We start from the raw sequence: 17,349 nt of genomic DNA, 5'->3' as shown, positions 1-17,349 counted from the left end.
GTTATATTTACTTATAATAATATTTATACGGATTTATCCAATGAGATACACAAAAAAAGGTTTTTAAATTAAATCAATGTTTATTTTGTATTGTTTAATAAATGATTAATAACTGATATGGTTTTTGTGTTGTGAGTTGTTTGGTCTGATATAAATATAATATAATCAAAGCCTACACCACGAATGGTGGCAAACAATTCAAAACAATTTGGTTAACCATCACTACTGATGGAGTGAAATATTTAAACACTTGCAAATAAAATTATTATTGTTTTATTCAACTAATAATACATTCTTATTATAAAAAAATGAGACTTGAACCCGCATCTATCGGATTCCAGTCAATGTCATTTGGAAACTGCAAAATCCGGTCGAAAATATTCTCGAAATTAAATTTGATAAACAGTTCAGTTACATACCTATCACTTGATCGAAGTCTGACAGAGGCGGGTTCGAGTAGGTACCATCTGTTATCGATTTTTTTATTTTTCCCCCTAATAGGTGTGTACATGTAAGAATTAAATATGATGGATATTTTTACTTCGATTATCCTCACCGTGGAGAATAGCAACCTTCACTTACTGTAAAAACTGCATTACTTTGAAAATTTCATTTTTACCTGCATTCTAATAAAAGTCAATTTGCAGACTGTTTAAATGTAAATGTCAGTATTGTTATAATTTATTGACGAGTTGTCAGTTATATTGCAAGATGAATATAAAACACCATAGTGGGTCTATCTATACTTATTGACCGCTAAAGTGATAAATATTATCAAACTAAGGAACTAAAAACTAAAAACACCTATCTTGCTGCTGTTAAAATATAGCATTTATTGTAACAATAAAAACCAACTAATTGTAAAGTGCTAATACTTTGAAATACACCTACCCTAAGTTTGATACTATTTACCACTTTATCACTTTAGCGGTCGATAAGTATAGAATAGATCCACATAATATATACTTACTAGAAAGAACCTTTGACTCAAACCTGTATTTATTGGATATCGCGCCAAAATGCTTTATCAATTGAGCTACGTACGTCCTATCTAATTACGACAGAATAAGATAGGTAGTTATTTTAACGTCTTGAAACGCTTTGCGAATTGCGAACAAATTGCGTTAATTTCATATTATGGTATACCTATACTTATTAATAGCTTAACCTGCATTTAAATATGAGTAATGTTATCGGAGGGATATTATAAGATGTGATCTCACCCCCGATGTTAAGGTATAGATTCTGATGGTTGCATCGTGACATATGTTCGGGTAGTGATGAATGGAAACACGAGTTGGTATTTTTTTGGTTTATATTATGGAAATAAAGTTTGGTAACATGAAATACATTATATTAATTCTTGTTTGAGTGGAATGGTTTAAATTATACTTTAGAATTGAGATATTAAAAAGAGACACGGACGAGCGGCGCGTGTAGATTACATTTTGGTAAAGCTTAATGACGACTGTCATTTCCATTGCACTATTGTCTATGGTCTATAAATGACCATAAACAATAACATGACAGTTGTGGGGTTATAAAACCTCTACAAACAATTCACACGGATTTTCGTCAAATGTTTTTGGCCGGGTCAGGAAAATGCGCTTTAGTGTAGAGATGTTATAATATGTGACAATACACCTGTATATCAGAGGAATATGACAACATTTTTGATGAGAATATTTTGTTTTTTTGCAGAGCTGCCGAAATTCGGAGATATGATTGGAAATGTCACAGTATCTGTTGGAAGAGAAGCAACATTCACCTGCATTGTCGATGATTTGGGTGCTTATAGGGTAAGAAAACAACCTTTTATAGTAATATAGCATTATTGAGGCATGGCCGCCACATCCTGAAGCGGGCCCCCAGGCTAGAATTTTTGGCAGGCCCCTCTACCTATCGCTAAAGATAAAGGCAGTGATGCTCTACATTAGCGTTTTCCAAATGGTGTACGCGGTAAAATTTATGTGTATATTTAGTGTTTTTTTGTATAGTTTAATATTTCCATTTGAATAATTATACAGTTATCGAGCATTGATACACAATTAAAAATTGTATCGTACAACCACATTATTTTAAATAATAACATTATCGAAGAAAAAGTCTTTTTTTTACTATTAGAGAGAATTTGTGATGTGTGTTTTGTCACTTATCTGGTCGAATCGCCACACCGGGCCCTTCCTGAGCCCGGGTTCCCAGGCTACAGCCTTGTCAGCCCCCCCTTTGTGGGGGCCATGTATTGAGGTGTTAAAACCTCCGATGTGATAACTTAAAAAAATACAGATCAGCCAAAAACTGCTTTATAAGCAAAAAAAATCAAATTTATTTATTTACATAAGTATAGTGGACTTTACAAATTAGACATTAATTAAGAAGTTAACAACATTGTCATGAAAAACTAAACAGTAGATATTGATAATATATTCTACTTGCGTGAGGTGAGTTTAGGTTGACGTTGTTTTATAACATGTTTATTTAGCTCACTCGGTTTTTTCAATGTTTTTTTTCTCATTTTACTATCATGTATTTTGTTTAAATATTGTTTAACACTTATTTACTTTCTCTTTATATCATATGGTCAACATATTCAACTTGTTATTTATCATGTTCCTATATTATTTATTTTGACCGTATCCGATCCTAATAGGATCATATTATGGGCTTCCATGGAATGGAGGTTTGTATTAACAGATTTTTGTTTTTAAAAGAAATGGATGTAAGCCACTTGCTCAACCTATTAAGTCCATACTCTGACTACAGACACAAATTGTACGTATGAATGAAAAAGTATGCACAATTTTGTCATATCGCCCAAATTATGCCATAACTATTATGGTTTGGTTTAGGCAGGATTTAATTGATTTTTAAAAACTAACCAATACCATCACTGTAAATTGTAGTCTTAGTTCAATAAAAATAAATACGTATGACTATCAAACTTTAATGTTCACTATTTATCGCAGATCTTAACAGCCCACCTCCACCCTTCGCGGATGAATTATCTATTGTTCTCTGTCAAACGATTAATGTATTGTCATACATCTATTAATGTCATAATTTAAACATCATCATCATCATCAGTCGGGGTCAATCCACTGCTGGATGAAGGACTCCCAAGCTTCTTCCAACTCTCTCGGGCCTGTGTCGTTCGCTGCCAGGTATTTTCGTCGAACTTTATCAGTTTGTTAATCCAGTAGCTTTTAGGGTGACCCCCTGGCCGATTCGTGCCCCTTGAGTACCATTGGATGACGGCATTTGTCCAACGGCCGTCCTTTTGGCGAGAAATGTGCCCCGCTCATCTCCACTTCAGCTGTTTGGCAACGTCTAATACATCGCGTACTCCTGTCTGCTTCATAACCCATTTGTTTCTCTTAGGGTCCTTTCTCGTGATGCCCAACATACATCCATGCCTCGCTGTGCGACTATTAGCCTTTGGACATCTCTCGTGTTGAGGGTCCACGTCTCGCAGCCATACGTGAGCACGGGAAGCACACATTCGTTGAACACCTTACGCTAAAGACAGTTAGTTAGTAGACAGTCAGGCGCTTAGTTAAACATAATACTCACTATATATATAAAAGATCACTGATACAAAAGCTCTGTTACAACATAAAAGTTTTGTCAACAAACTTTTCCTAGAAATGTATTCAAATTTTTAACAAAGCTTTTTATACTAAATATAAGCAAATTCAATAGATACTTTGAAAGCTATATTCCTGATAAGAACGTCCCTCTGTATTTTTCAATATTTCCGCCGTCAGCGCTGTCCGTTTTTTTACGATAATATTTCATCATCCGATTTTATGAACAGCTTGAGTGTTGAAAACTTTTGCGATCCAACACGTGAATACACTGCTACGCCGTAGCAAAATTTCACTACTACGGCATAGCACCAATGATAATCAACTAGGGCTTGCGAACTAACCGGACACACAATTCTCACTACCACGGTAATATATCATCATCATCAGTAGACTTTTATTTATTATTAGGTATTTAAATATATTTTTTGAGCGGCCCCACAACAAAATATCAAAAATATCTGTTTCAGACAATTTTGAAACATTTAAGCCTTATTTGTTAGCACTTATTTTTAAATATTTTTGGATAATTACATATTTTTATGTATTTATAAAAATATCTAGGTATCTAGGAAACGAATTATCTCTCATACAAGTATACGCACCCACAGAAATAGCGTAAGAAGAAAAAATTGATACTTTTTACACAAATTTTAATGTAAACAAAGCTAATAACCAAGCACATGAAACTTTTATAATAATGGGCGACCTAAATGCAAAAATAGGCAAACCCAGACAAGACGAATATCAAAATCAATCAAACGAAATCAAACGGGTATAGAGAAAGAAACCAGAGAGGCCAGAGATTAACACTTTGGAGGAGGCCTTCACCCGAAGAGGGTTCATATAAACCAAACAAATAAATTACATATCATAGTTTAATTTATAAACATTATCTGATAGTATTATGTACAAAAATAAAAAAATCTTAATAATTCATATTATATAAACTAGAAAATTAGTAAATAATACAACCATAGATAGATATATATATATATATATACATAATAGATATATTCATAGGTTATATATATATATTCACTAGATATAGTCATTTAACTGTCATTTACTTTTGTTTGTACGTAGGTTTAAGCACATATTTTCACATAAAGACAAAATTTCAATTTCAATCACTACACCCTCAACCCGCGATAAACTAGGTGGGGGGCTTAGTATAGTAAATGACTATACTGCGAATTTGGAAAAATTACAAGAAATTATTGAGATACTTGATGAGGAAGATTCCAACTCTATTATAATAGCAAAATAAATAATGGGAAATTGTTCCAAAAAGAATGAATTTGCATTCATCATTTCAAATTATGTTCATCTGGCAAACACGATTATTGAAATGTTAGAATCATCTACAAAGTTACTATTGGAGCAAATTAATGTTTTAAACAATACTGTTGCTAAAATAAGAAATGTTACTGGACCAATTGGAATAAAAATAAATGTACAAAATTAAATATTGTTTAAATAAAAAAAACTGGATTTCAAACGCTACAGAATATAATAGCTATATAATGTTTGAGGCTTTCACGGTTGTTTTTTTTATCATAGTAGATTTTTTGGTTTCCATCGTGTGTCCTTCTTTACTCGACGTTTCGGGCTTGTTGCAGAGGCCATTATCAAGAGATGATATGTTTTATGACGAAAATGTAGTGTGGGTATATAAATGTAAGCGTTGCTCTAAGAATGTCAAAAGGAATCCGATTAGCTAAGAGCAAACGTTGCTCAGAGTAATCTGTCAATCGTTACGACCAGAGATACCGGCTCGATTATTGGTATTTGCTGATAGTGCCGGAAGCCATGACGTTTTTAACCGTAATCCATCATCCCTATTAATATTTTTAGGGTTTTTATAGATTTCAATGGGCTGCTTTACCAATCGTGCGAAATATTCTTTATTCGTCGAAACCCAAATATCTACTAGAATATAATAGCTCTTTTGGAAAATCCAACAGATACCTCAGATGTTTAAAATATTTTTTCTACTTCAGAAATAATTTTATTTATATACGCAATAATAACATCTGTAGAAGTGGAAAGAAGTTTTTCCATGTACAAAAATTTGCGAAGATCAAATCGTCAAAGATTCACTTTCGAAAATTTGAAGCACGATTTTATTATTTATTGTAGTAAAGCGTTTCCTGTTCCTTTTATCTGTTTTCTTCTGTTTCTGTCTCCATTGTTCAAATTTTTTTATAGTCCATGTTACCGGTAGATCTTTCAGTATTGTATATACTTTGCCAAAATTACCGTTAATATTATTATAACGACTAAAAAACCCTAGTAGCTAGAGGGATAATATTTTCAGCTACGGGTCTTTGTTGAACGAATAACGGTTATTGTTTATTCAGAATAGTATGGAAGCAACTATCGATTGTCAAAACAGAGTTCAGCTTTATTTTTTTTTATTTTTTAAGCACTGTCAGGTAAACATTGGAATGCAATATCTCTATTATTTTTAGAATACACAATACAATATACCCATTTTCTAGCACGTTTTCAATAAAAATACCGAATGCATTTTATTTACTCAGTTATATTTTTTCAATCGTTGTGACAACTGGAAAAAAACATTAATCTGAAGGGGGGACATGCTCGTCAAAGATCAAAATTGAGTTTTTATTGTATTTTCAAACCATGATCCTGGACACTTCTTAAACGTTGTAGATAATCTATTTATATAATTTTGAAGCCTTATTATCCTTTATAGTTATTTTAAACATTTAATGACTGCATAAAGCATTTTTGTTACATAAAATAGTATTATTTTAAACCTCTCGCTCTAATGTTTTAGAATATAGTCATATTTCAGTACATAACTGTGCAGTGGTGTTAAGATTTTTTACATTTATTAATTTTTAAACGCATTTATAAAACCATTAGTATAATTTATTACGAGATAATTTTTGTAAAATATTAACGATAAAAAATTATTTTGATAATCTCTGTGATCCCAAATTTGACAAGAATTGGGCATTTTATTATTCAAAAAATCGGCAAGATTAACACATTTGAAGATAATTCTAAAGATACTTATTATAAGCTATGTCTTTGACCATTCAAGTGTGATAAAAATCTTATGAATAATGATTGCTTTATAATAATTATTGACCTAAGAATAAGGTAGTGTTTTTTTGAAATACGCCATTTCTTTTGTCATTCCCCAGTGGTTAAGCTACAACATACGGCCGTAGCCATAAAATGACAAACTATAATTAAAGTAGGAAGTAAAATTATGTTGACGCGCGTGTTTGAACATGTACTTAACCTAATTTTTTGTTATTTTTTTTTAAACGGCACATGTTCAAACACGCGCGTCAATATTATTTTACTCCCTACTTCAATTATAGTTTGTCAATTTATGGCTACGGCCGTATGTTGTAGCTTAACCACTGGGGAATGACAAAAGAAATGGCGTATTTCAAAAAAACACTACCTTATTCTTAGGTCAATAATTATTATAAAGCAATCATTATTCATAAGATGTTTATCACACTTAAATGGTCAAAAACATAGCTTATAATAAATATCTTTAGAATCATCTTCAAATGTGTTAATCTTGCCGATTTTTTGAATAATAAAATGCCTAATTCTTGTCAAATTTGGGATCACAGAGATTAGCAATATAATTTTTTATCGTGAATATTTTACAAAAATTATCTCGTAATAAATTATGCTAATAGTTTAATAAATGCGTTTAAAAATTAATAAATGTAAAAAATCTTAACACCACTGCACAGTTATGTACCGAAATATGACTATATTCTAAAATATTAGAGCGAGAGGTTTAAAAGAATCCTATTTTATATAACAAAAATACTTCATGCAGTCATCAAATGTTTAAAATAACTATAAACGATAATAAGGCTTCAAAATTCTATAAATAGATCATCTACAACGTTTAAGGAGTGTCCAGGATCATGGTTTGAAAATACAATAAAAACTCAATTTTGACCTTCGACGAGCATGTCCCCCCTTAAGGCGAGGCGCAAAATTCATTTTCACAGGGTTATTTTAACATATATTTTTTTTGAATCATTAACAATTATTTCCTTGCTTTTCAGTACAAGGTGGTTGTTAGTAATTTTGAAGAATCACAAACACACAGTCTTTGAGAAAAACACATAAATATTGTGTCCTCACCGAGAATTGAACCCAGAACTCTCAGGTGGAAGGCAAGCGCCTTACGCACTGCTCCACGAGAGCCGCCAATTCTAACATGTTATCACTCAACTCCAAAAAAAAAAAAAAAGTGATCAATGTAATACATCGTCTTCCGGGAAGTTAATGCTATGAACAATTGACCGCGTTAACCACGAGCTGTCAAATAATAATGTCATTGAGTAACACAGTTAACACGTCTTACTTGATTCACAATACATCCTATTAGAATCATTTAAGACGTCATAACTGTGTTAGAAATTATTGTAGATGACCGCCTTTTTTATTGAATTACTCTGAGTGATAGCCATAATATTTTGAAGCAATAAAAATAATGGGACCGTGGTGTCGTGTTAACTATTTAGAATAGCCCTTTTTTTAGTAAATTTAGAAGAAAACTTGTTTAAGGCAAAGTCTTTACCTACAAGAGGCATCTAGAGGGAAAAAATAAAGCATGTAACTTGGGACATTTTTTTGATAATTTACAATGTCAAGTATAGTAATTAAATAATAAATAATACGTATCTGAAAACATTTATAGAATTTTTTTTTTATTTTAAGTAAAAGATTAACTTACAATTAAAAAAAATGATCCCATCTTATTATTACATATTATTTTATAAACATATGTATCATTAAAATTTAGTTTATTAAGTTTTCTATAATGTAATTAAGAGATGTTTGACTAATATGCATAGTTTAAGGGCCCACGTTCGTCGCGTAGGTCATAATTGAGCTTTTATGGTATTTTCAGAGCATGATCCTGGACATTCCTTAAACGTTGTAGATAATCTATTTATATAATTATGAAGCTTTATTATCCTTTATATTTGGTGAGTGCATAAAGTATTTTTATTACATAAAATAGTATTTTTTTAAATCTCTCGATCTAATGTTTTAGAATATAGTCATATTTCAGTACATCCATGTGCAGTGGTGTTAAGATTTTTTACACTTATTAATTTTTAAACGCATTTATAAAACCATTAGTAAAATTAATGTTAACATTATATAGTAAAATATTTACGATAAAAAATTATATTGATAATCTCTGTGATCCCAAATTTGACATGAATTAGGTATTTTATTATTCAAAAAATGGATACTGTTAACACATTTGAAGATAATTATAAAGATACGAATTATAAGCTATGTTTTTGACCATTCAAATATGATAAACATCCTACAAATAATGATTGTTATATAATAATTATTGACCTAAGAATAATGAAGTATTTTTTTGAAATACGCCATTTATATTGGCATTTCCCAGTGGTAAAGCTACAACATACGGCTGTAGCCATAAATTGACAAACGATTAACGAAGTAGGGAGTAAGATCATGTTAACTCATGGAAACTTTTTTTTTAAACGGTACATGTTCAAACCTTTGACATTTGACCTACGCGGCGCACGTGGGCCGTTAAGTATTTTAATATATATTTTAAATAATATCGATTTTCATAAAAAAAAATATAAATATGTATACGTCCTTTATATGGGCATAATATTAATTTTACAGTAGGAACGTTAAGATATTCTACGACATACCTATTGAAAAGCTTTTCACTGAAAGACCACGATTAATAAAATATTTTATAGCGGCAATTTTTATGGTTACGTAACGACATTAAATTAAATATAACTTAAAACTCTTCTATTATGCAAGGTGGTTTTATTTATCGTCTGTGCAATTTTAAATCTATTAAAAAACCATTACTGTATACGTATTTTAAAATACATGTTCATTAAAAAGTCTTTTACTGTTGTTTGTTACCTGTATGGAAAGAAAAGAAAATACTTTTGGCTTTTATGGCTCAGTTCCGGTTTGTATGTAATTTCATTTATTATTATTTGTTACCTTTCTAACTATCGGTATTTTTTAATATTAAACGCTTTTAACTCAAGAGAATAAAAACCGTGTTTTTTTAGTTGATGTGAATAATATTCAAATACTGTCACCACCATAATCATGCCTCTACACTAGCAGTGCTTCCCAAACTTATTTGTGCCATGCCCCACTTCAATGTTTCAAAAATCTCCATGTCTCCCTATCAAAATTGTATAGTTATCTAACAAATTCTGAAAAGAAATGAATTGCTTCAAGTAAAAAAACAACACTATTTCACAACGTTTTTATTAGCTCGTATTCTTGTTTGTCCAGTACAAATCTTGCGATCGATTTTTAACTTACTTCCCGACTAGCTAAACATTTAAAACTTTTAAAATATATCAGAACACGATGCCAATGTATTCTTTTAATATTTTTAGCCATCTTTGAGTAGAATTGAATTAATTTTCAGTTAATTCTGTTTTGTATGAAAAGTTATTTCGGAGGAAATCCGTAAAAAGTAAATAACTATTACTGGTTGCTAATGGGGTGGTTCTAGCAACTAAATTATTAATATATACGTGCGTTACTATGAAAATCAATATGAAATGTCAAAATGACATTTCAGTATTCTATAATATTTATTAAGTACCTATTTCTATCAAGTACAAAAAAAAGTATTTAATAATACATAGAATTGTCAAGTTTATGTGATTCAACAGAAAATTTACAAACGTGCTATATAAAAAGTTCTTTTTATCTTGTTATTATTTGTAACTTATCTTTTCAAGATATCTTTATAAAATTAAAAAAATACATTAGCAGATTTTTGTTTTTAAGAGAAATCGATATTAGCTTCTTGCTTAAAAAAAAATAGCATTGCCATTTTTGCCAGACCCGGGATTAAAACGCGGTCATGACGTCATTGTAGGCTGACACGTTATCCGTTCGGTTATTGTGGGCGTCGTTAGTTCAATCTGCGTTGTATTATTAGTTTCTGTAAAAAGATATTATAATTTATCACTCATATTCTCGTAAAGACATCATGACGTATAATATCTATTGTCCGTATCATTCATAGGAAAAAGGGTTACAATACATAACTATGTAAATAAATAAGGTGATTTATTTCTATCATGATGATCAGAAACAGTCGTGGTAGATCCATTGCTCAATGAAAGCTTCTCTAAGTGCTCTCTATTTTCATCAAAAATTAATTATTTCACTTTGAATCTAGTGGCCTTTAGCTATTTTATAGCCAAGTGAATATTATATATTTTCTGAGCGATAAACCCACGTATATGTAGTATGATTTCGCGTAGTAGAGTTTCTTTGACATTGATTTAACGTAAATTAATTTAGTTAATTAAAACACACACCATAATACAATATTAGTTGGCTAGAGAATATTAAACTGACTAGAGAAATTTATAATTATTGATTATTTAGTGACGCTTGCAGGGCGATTCCGCAGCTAGTCAACATTGACTTGGGAAAGATATTGTTAGTGACGCATTTTGTGCGTGTCCGGAAACTGACGTATGCAGTTCGCCGTAGCACACTTCACCGTGAAATGTTGTATCGGAAATATATGGTCGTATATTAAAGACCGTCAGACCTATTTGTGTCGTATAGTACTGACATAAAATTCATGTCTAAATAAAACACGGTTCTTGTCGGCTTACACTTTACAGGAAGCCAGCAGCAAACAAATTTTGAAAATAGCTAATATACTGATTATTAAAATTTTGTTAGGATACATTGGGTTAGGTTAGGTTAGGTTTTCATTCTTGAATTCATGAATCTTGCCAAAATCAGATATTAAAATTGAATTAATTGATGTTAATATTGAACTATGGAGACCATAGTATACGGTCATCTCTTTTCGATAAGAAAGCTCACGGCGAACTGTGTCGCGGTGAAATGTTTTACGTACAATTTACATGTAACACATTTTGTGATGCAGTGGCCCGACGGAATTTGAGCCCCCCTATAGAAAAATAATAATCGAATTTTAATTTAAAAAAATCCATGTTTGATTCCGTAAATGATTTTATTACTTTCATTTTGAATAATTCGCATTACTCATAGATGGATCGGCGGCTCTCGTGGTTGGCCTTCCATCCGGGAGCTCTGGGTTTGATACTCGGTGAGAACACAATATATTTGTGATTTTTTGAAATCCTGGATTTGAACTTGTCCTTGGAGTCCTCCAAGGACATGGTTATTAATAATTTAAAAAAAATCATAGATGGATCGATAGCTTAGAGGCACTCACCCAGAAAGTGAAAAGCGTGACTTCAAGTACCACCGAGTCAAATTTTTTTTTCTTATATGTACCTAAGTTTCTGAGACTTTTCAAAATTATGTTTTAATCCTGAATGTATTTATCTGGGCCGCCTGTTGAAGAGGTTTATTAACATTATATTATTGTAATGAAACAGAACAAAATATTTTCTACATTAAAATAACACATTATTTTTCTTATGATTAAAACCCACATTTCATGGTTTCAAACCTAGATGTTTTTCCGCCACTAAGCTACCGTGGATTCAGGGCTCGAAATGGACCGGAGCGCACCGAAGCGCCGTTCCGGTTCACAAAATTCCCAAAATTTTCGCTCCGTCTCGTGGGAAAAATAATTCGACCGTTTATTTTCGTAAAATTATCAAGCGTTCCGATTCGTAAAATTTTCCATATTGAGCGCTGCGTGGATTATTTATCGATAAACAGTATTTTTTTAAATGTAATAGTATATTTGTTGCCCTAAGTTTATCAAAAAAAAAATATTCAAATAATAACATCATTAAATTGTGTGTAAGGGTTTACTAATCCAAAAGAATTATAAATTTCTCCCCTAAAACATGATTAAGGCTTTTAACGGCCCTTAAAAACGTAAATGATTATCCACAGGGAACTGTTTCATAACTTCCCTGATGAATTCAGTTAATTCATCAAAAGTTAAATCGGGTGTGCTTGACTATTTTTTTTATTATCTTGTAAGTTGCTTTTTTATACCAGTAGATATTTTTACGACACTAACATGATTAAAATATCTCGTTGAATTTGTAATGAGAGAGATCCCGGTTCAAGCAATACTGACTGGTAAAAAAGTAGAATAATGTATATTAAAATTTTGTTTTTGGGGTAGTTTAGTAACTTTTGGTTTCGATTTTAAGGGGGGAACATGCTCAGCGTACGTCAAAATGGAGCTTTTATGCTATTTTACCGGTAAAATTACCGTTTAAAAAATAAATCGGTTAGGTACATGTTCAAATACGCGCGTTAACATGATCTTACTCTCTACTTCATTTATCGTTTGTCAATTTATGGCTACGGCCGTATGTTGTAGCTTAGCCACTGGGAAATGCCAATAGAAATGGCGTATTTCAAAAAAATACTACCTTATTCTTAGGTCAATAATTATTATGAAGGAAACATTAATCGTAGAATGTTTATCATATTTGAATGGCCAAAGACATAGTTTATAATCAGTATCTTTAAAATTATCTTTAAATGTGTATATCTTGCCCATTTTTTGAATAATAAAATGCCTAATTCTTGTCGAATTTGGGATCACAGAGATTACGAATATATTTTTTTGTTGTAAATATTTCACTATAATAATGTCGACATAAATAATTTTACTAATGGTTTTATAAATGCTTTTAAAAATGAATAAACATAAAAAATCTTAACACCACTTCACATGGACGTACTGAAATATGACTATATTCTAAAACATTAGAGCGAGAGGTTTAAAGAATACTATTTTATGTTTAAAATAAATATAAAAGATAATAAGGCTTCAAAATTATATAAATAGATTATCTACAACGTTTAAGGAATGTCCAGGATTATGCTTTGAAAATAGCATAAAAGCTCCATTTTGACGTACGCTGAGCTTGTGGGCCGTTAAAGCGATATGTATTTATTATTTAACAGTTGCAATTGTAAATTATCAAAAAAAATCTCAAATTGGAGCTTTGACAATGATCTAGGACTCTCCGCATCATATGCTGTTCATATAATATTGAATAACTGGCAGATAAAATACATTCCTGACAGACTCCTCTCTCGGTTTGTAAACTCTTAGAAAATGCACTATTATTTTGAGGTGTCTAATAACAAACACCTGTCCTGATCCAGATTTCTCTCTGATTAGCGATGGACAAAACATCGAGAGCGTCGACAGCTTCAAGTACCTGGGGGTACACATCACGGGAGATGACATTTTGCAGAAAGAGCTCGCTATCCGAATGGGAATGGCTGGAGCAACATTCAACTCGATGAGGAATGTCTGGAACTCACGATTGTACTCGGTAAAAACCAAATGCTGCCTATTCGACGCTTGCATTCTGGCGGTGCTGCTTTACGGTAGCAAATCATGGCACCTTAGGAGGGCTCAGAGCATCCGTATACTGAGCTTCGAAAACAGATATTTGCGACGAATACTGGGTGTGCGGTGGTGGTATGACTTTAGGAGCAAGGAGGAAATAAGAGAACCCACCAAGCAGCCTTTTATCACGCTGAAAGTGCAGAGGCAACGTTGGACCTGACTCGGCGACGTGCTGTGGATGCCAGAAGAGAACTTCAACCTGGCTTGCCTGTTCTTCAAGCCGACCGGATTCCGACGACCTGGAAGGCCGCTAAATACAATCTACAGAGTGTATACGGTGGAACTACGGGATGCTGGTTTGACCTGGAACGAAGCAAGAAGACTGGCGAGCGACAGGAATTCTTGAAGGCGCCGCGTGGTGTCCATATGCTTCAGTTAAGGGGCGGATATGGCCAAAGAAGAAGAAGAAGAATAACAAAAACCAATAAGTACATAATCACAAGCACAATAAGCACATAAGCACCAAAATACGTTTATATTCTACGTGTAAATGACATGGTATAATTATTATTATAATAGGCTATAACTTCTTCAACACCTTACAATCACACGACAAAATATTTGAAAACGATTTACAGAAATAGCTGATTATATAAAGTGATATAAATAATATGAGTTGATACGTCTGACTTTATTTTTCATGAATATATTGGAAATAGGGGTTAACCAAATTAATAATAACTGTTCTAGTTTGAAAATAGAACACGATAGAAATAAATGAACTAGCTTTAAAACTAACTAGTTTCGAAGTGACGCTCAAAAAGTGATGTCTCACTGATATTGAATGGTGGAATAATCGGTTTTCATTATTAGACACCTCTTATAATAAAACAAATCTGCTGTCAAAGAACTCTTTTGTACAATGCAAATCTAGCCAAAAATATTTTCATCCTCCATCCAGAGGTTTAATTTAAACTTATTTTGCGGATTTAATTTTCAAACTCTTGTACTCTCGCTTCGAAGGTTTCTGGGTGTTCTGCAAAGACAATTATAATGTCGTCTGATAATAATGGATGAATGCCTCTTCTATCTGAATTTTTTTCAGTCTCTAGTTTTTTGTTGCCATGTACATTCACCAAAATTTATGACTCCGTTTATCTAGCGGGTTTTACAGCATCACTGTGGTCATTTAGTGCCCTTTGGATACCACTGCAACGTGTCCAGCTCTTTCCAATTCATCTATTTAGCAACCTCTATCATTGATCATTCCACGTTATACCCAATAACCACCTTTCCATGCTATATTTTTTGGATATCTACATATTATTTTGAATTTATTTAATTTCTTAGTATGTTTATAATTACATTGTCAAGTGTAGTTTTATTCGAATATAAGCTTAGTAAAATGAAGTATTAATTAATATTATTATGAACATCGAAATTATATTTTCATAATTGGAATTTGGGGTGATAGACATTGTTACATTTTATTGTCCTATGTATAATAATATATTCAATTTTAAAATACCACAAACAATTAAAAATATTGTTCTGAATTCATTATTAACCGTTTGGACAGATGCCAAATATAAAATTATATAATTTTTCTTTTGATGATTACATAGGTTTTCTATCATATCAAAATAGCAATATAAAAAAGCAAATGTTTCGTGATATGCGATATCATTGGTGAAGAAAAATAAAGAAAATGAAAAAAAGTAATTGAGTTTTTCATAAAATAATATTATTCCATTCGCTGTATGGTTGATATATCATTTTACCCCTTTCACATGTTTAGTTCAACGAATATTTTTGCTGGCTTTATTTTATTATTATTACCTAAATTTCAAAATATACATATTATTAAATGTATCCTTACAAAAAAAATTACAATGTTTGTTTGTTTATAGCCATGGAAAGAAGTATTATTTACTTGAAAAAGAATATTGGTAATTTTCCAATAATAATAATAATAATAATAATATAAACATGAGTTTTCCGATATAACCTCAACATTTTGTTTACATTATTCATTAAAACCCATAAAATTTATACAATTGATATTGTATATTATACACAAACAATTTATAAAAAATAAGTATTGTTTATATTTAAATCAATTAATAAACCTAATACATATTTATCGGTATTCATAATAATATGGCAAATTTACATAATATTACAATATACAGTGATAATGATAAAATAAAATAAAATAAAATAACAACGTAAAATAAATATTTTTAATAGCTGCTAGATATTGCTCCGCATGGGAGCAAGTGTGGTGTGTGTGAGATTTGCTTAGTGAAAGCACAATTTGTGTAGTGAAATTTTTTTGTTGTTGGTGAAAATCTTGCTCATTACAACGTTTTTCTCAGCTCGTATTCTTGTTTGTCCGGTGGTTGTTTGTCTAGTATAAATCTTTCAATCGATTTTCAACTAATTTCCCGACTAGCTAGACATTTGAACTTTTAGAAAATATTCTTTTAATACTTTTAGCCATCTTTAAGCAGAATTGAATTCATTTTAAGTTAATTCTGTTTTGTATGGAAAGTTATTTCAGAAAAATCCGTAAAAAGTAAAAGACTATTATTGGTTGCTAAGGGGGTTGTCCTAGCAACTAAATTATTAATATATACGTGCGTTACTTTGGAAATCAAAATGAAATGTCAAAATGACATTTCAGTATTCTATATTTGTTTGTTTATTATTTTTTTATTTACTTTATATCAAGTACAAGTTTGAGCATATTGAGCATAATAACTCAACAGAAAATTTAAAAACGTCAAAGTAAAATTTAAAAAAATTTGAATTTGTTAATGGATCTCATCTTATTACATAATATTTTATGGTCATATTTATTAATACAATTTAGTTTATTAAGTTTTCTATAATGTATTTACCAGATTTTTGACTATTTCATAGTTTTATTATTTTATAATATGTTTATTTTAAAATACATCGATTTTTATAAAAATAAAGATGTGCATAATTTGAAATCCTTCATAATAAAATTAAAAAAAAACTTTTAAGAAATCGATCGGCAAAAATTTTAGATTTAAATAAGATTTAAATAAAAATAAGTTTTGTTAAGAACGTTGTCATACCGGATCGTCTCCAAAGCTTAATATAATACACCAAAACCGTGTTGTGGTTGTGTAGGTACTTATAACCCACTGCGGAGTTTTATAGCCAAGATATTCTTGTGAATTAAGGGTCGATGATGATGACACTAAATAAAATGTTAAAAGACGAAAATATTTTATTAATAAATTTATTAAAATTCACTGTAAAAAATTCTATATTTTCTTTAACAATATAAAATGAAATTCGTAATATCAATTCCTTTCACTGTGTAACACAATACTACTGAAAACAGGATGTTACTTTTTATTCCTAAAATAAATTTGTATTATCTTATAA

The 17,349-nt window shown here is 30.9% G+C and overlaps 1 protein-coding gene across 1 annotated transcript in view; it reads left to right on the top strand.

Annotated features, from left to right (window-relative positions):
- Nucleotides 1-17,349, top strand: part of LOC147073147 (lachesin-like) — a 232,917-nt gene that overhangs the window by 188,485 nt on the left and 27,083 nt on the right. The window contains exon 2 of the mRNA XM_085945295.1: nt 1,702-1,799. Within this exon, the coding sequence (XP_085801421.1) occupies nt 1,702-1,799 (98 nt within the window). The remainder of the gene's footprint in view (nt 1-1,701; nt 1,800-17,349) is intronic.

Source organism: Rhyacophila brunnea, unplaced genomic scaffold (genome assembly GCF_057557595.1).
Source record: "Rhyacophila brunnea isolate RB1 unplaced genomic scaffold, BYU_Rbru_1.0 scaffold_18, whole genome shotgun sequence".
NCBI lineage: Eukaryota > Metazoa > Arthropoda > Insecta > Trichoptera > Rhyacophilidae > Rhyacophila > Rhyacophila brunnea.
The sequence above is the reverse complement of the archived record's forward strand: the minus strand, read 5'-3'. Positions and strand labels throughout refer to the sequence as shown.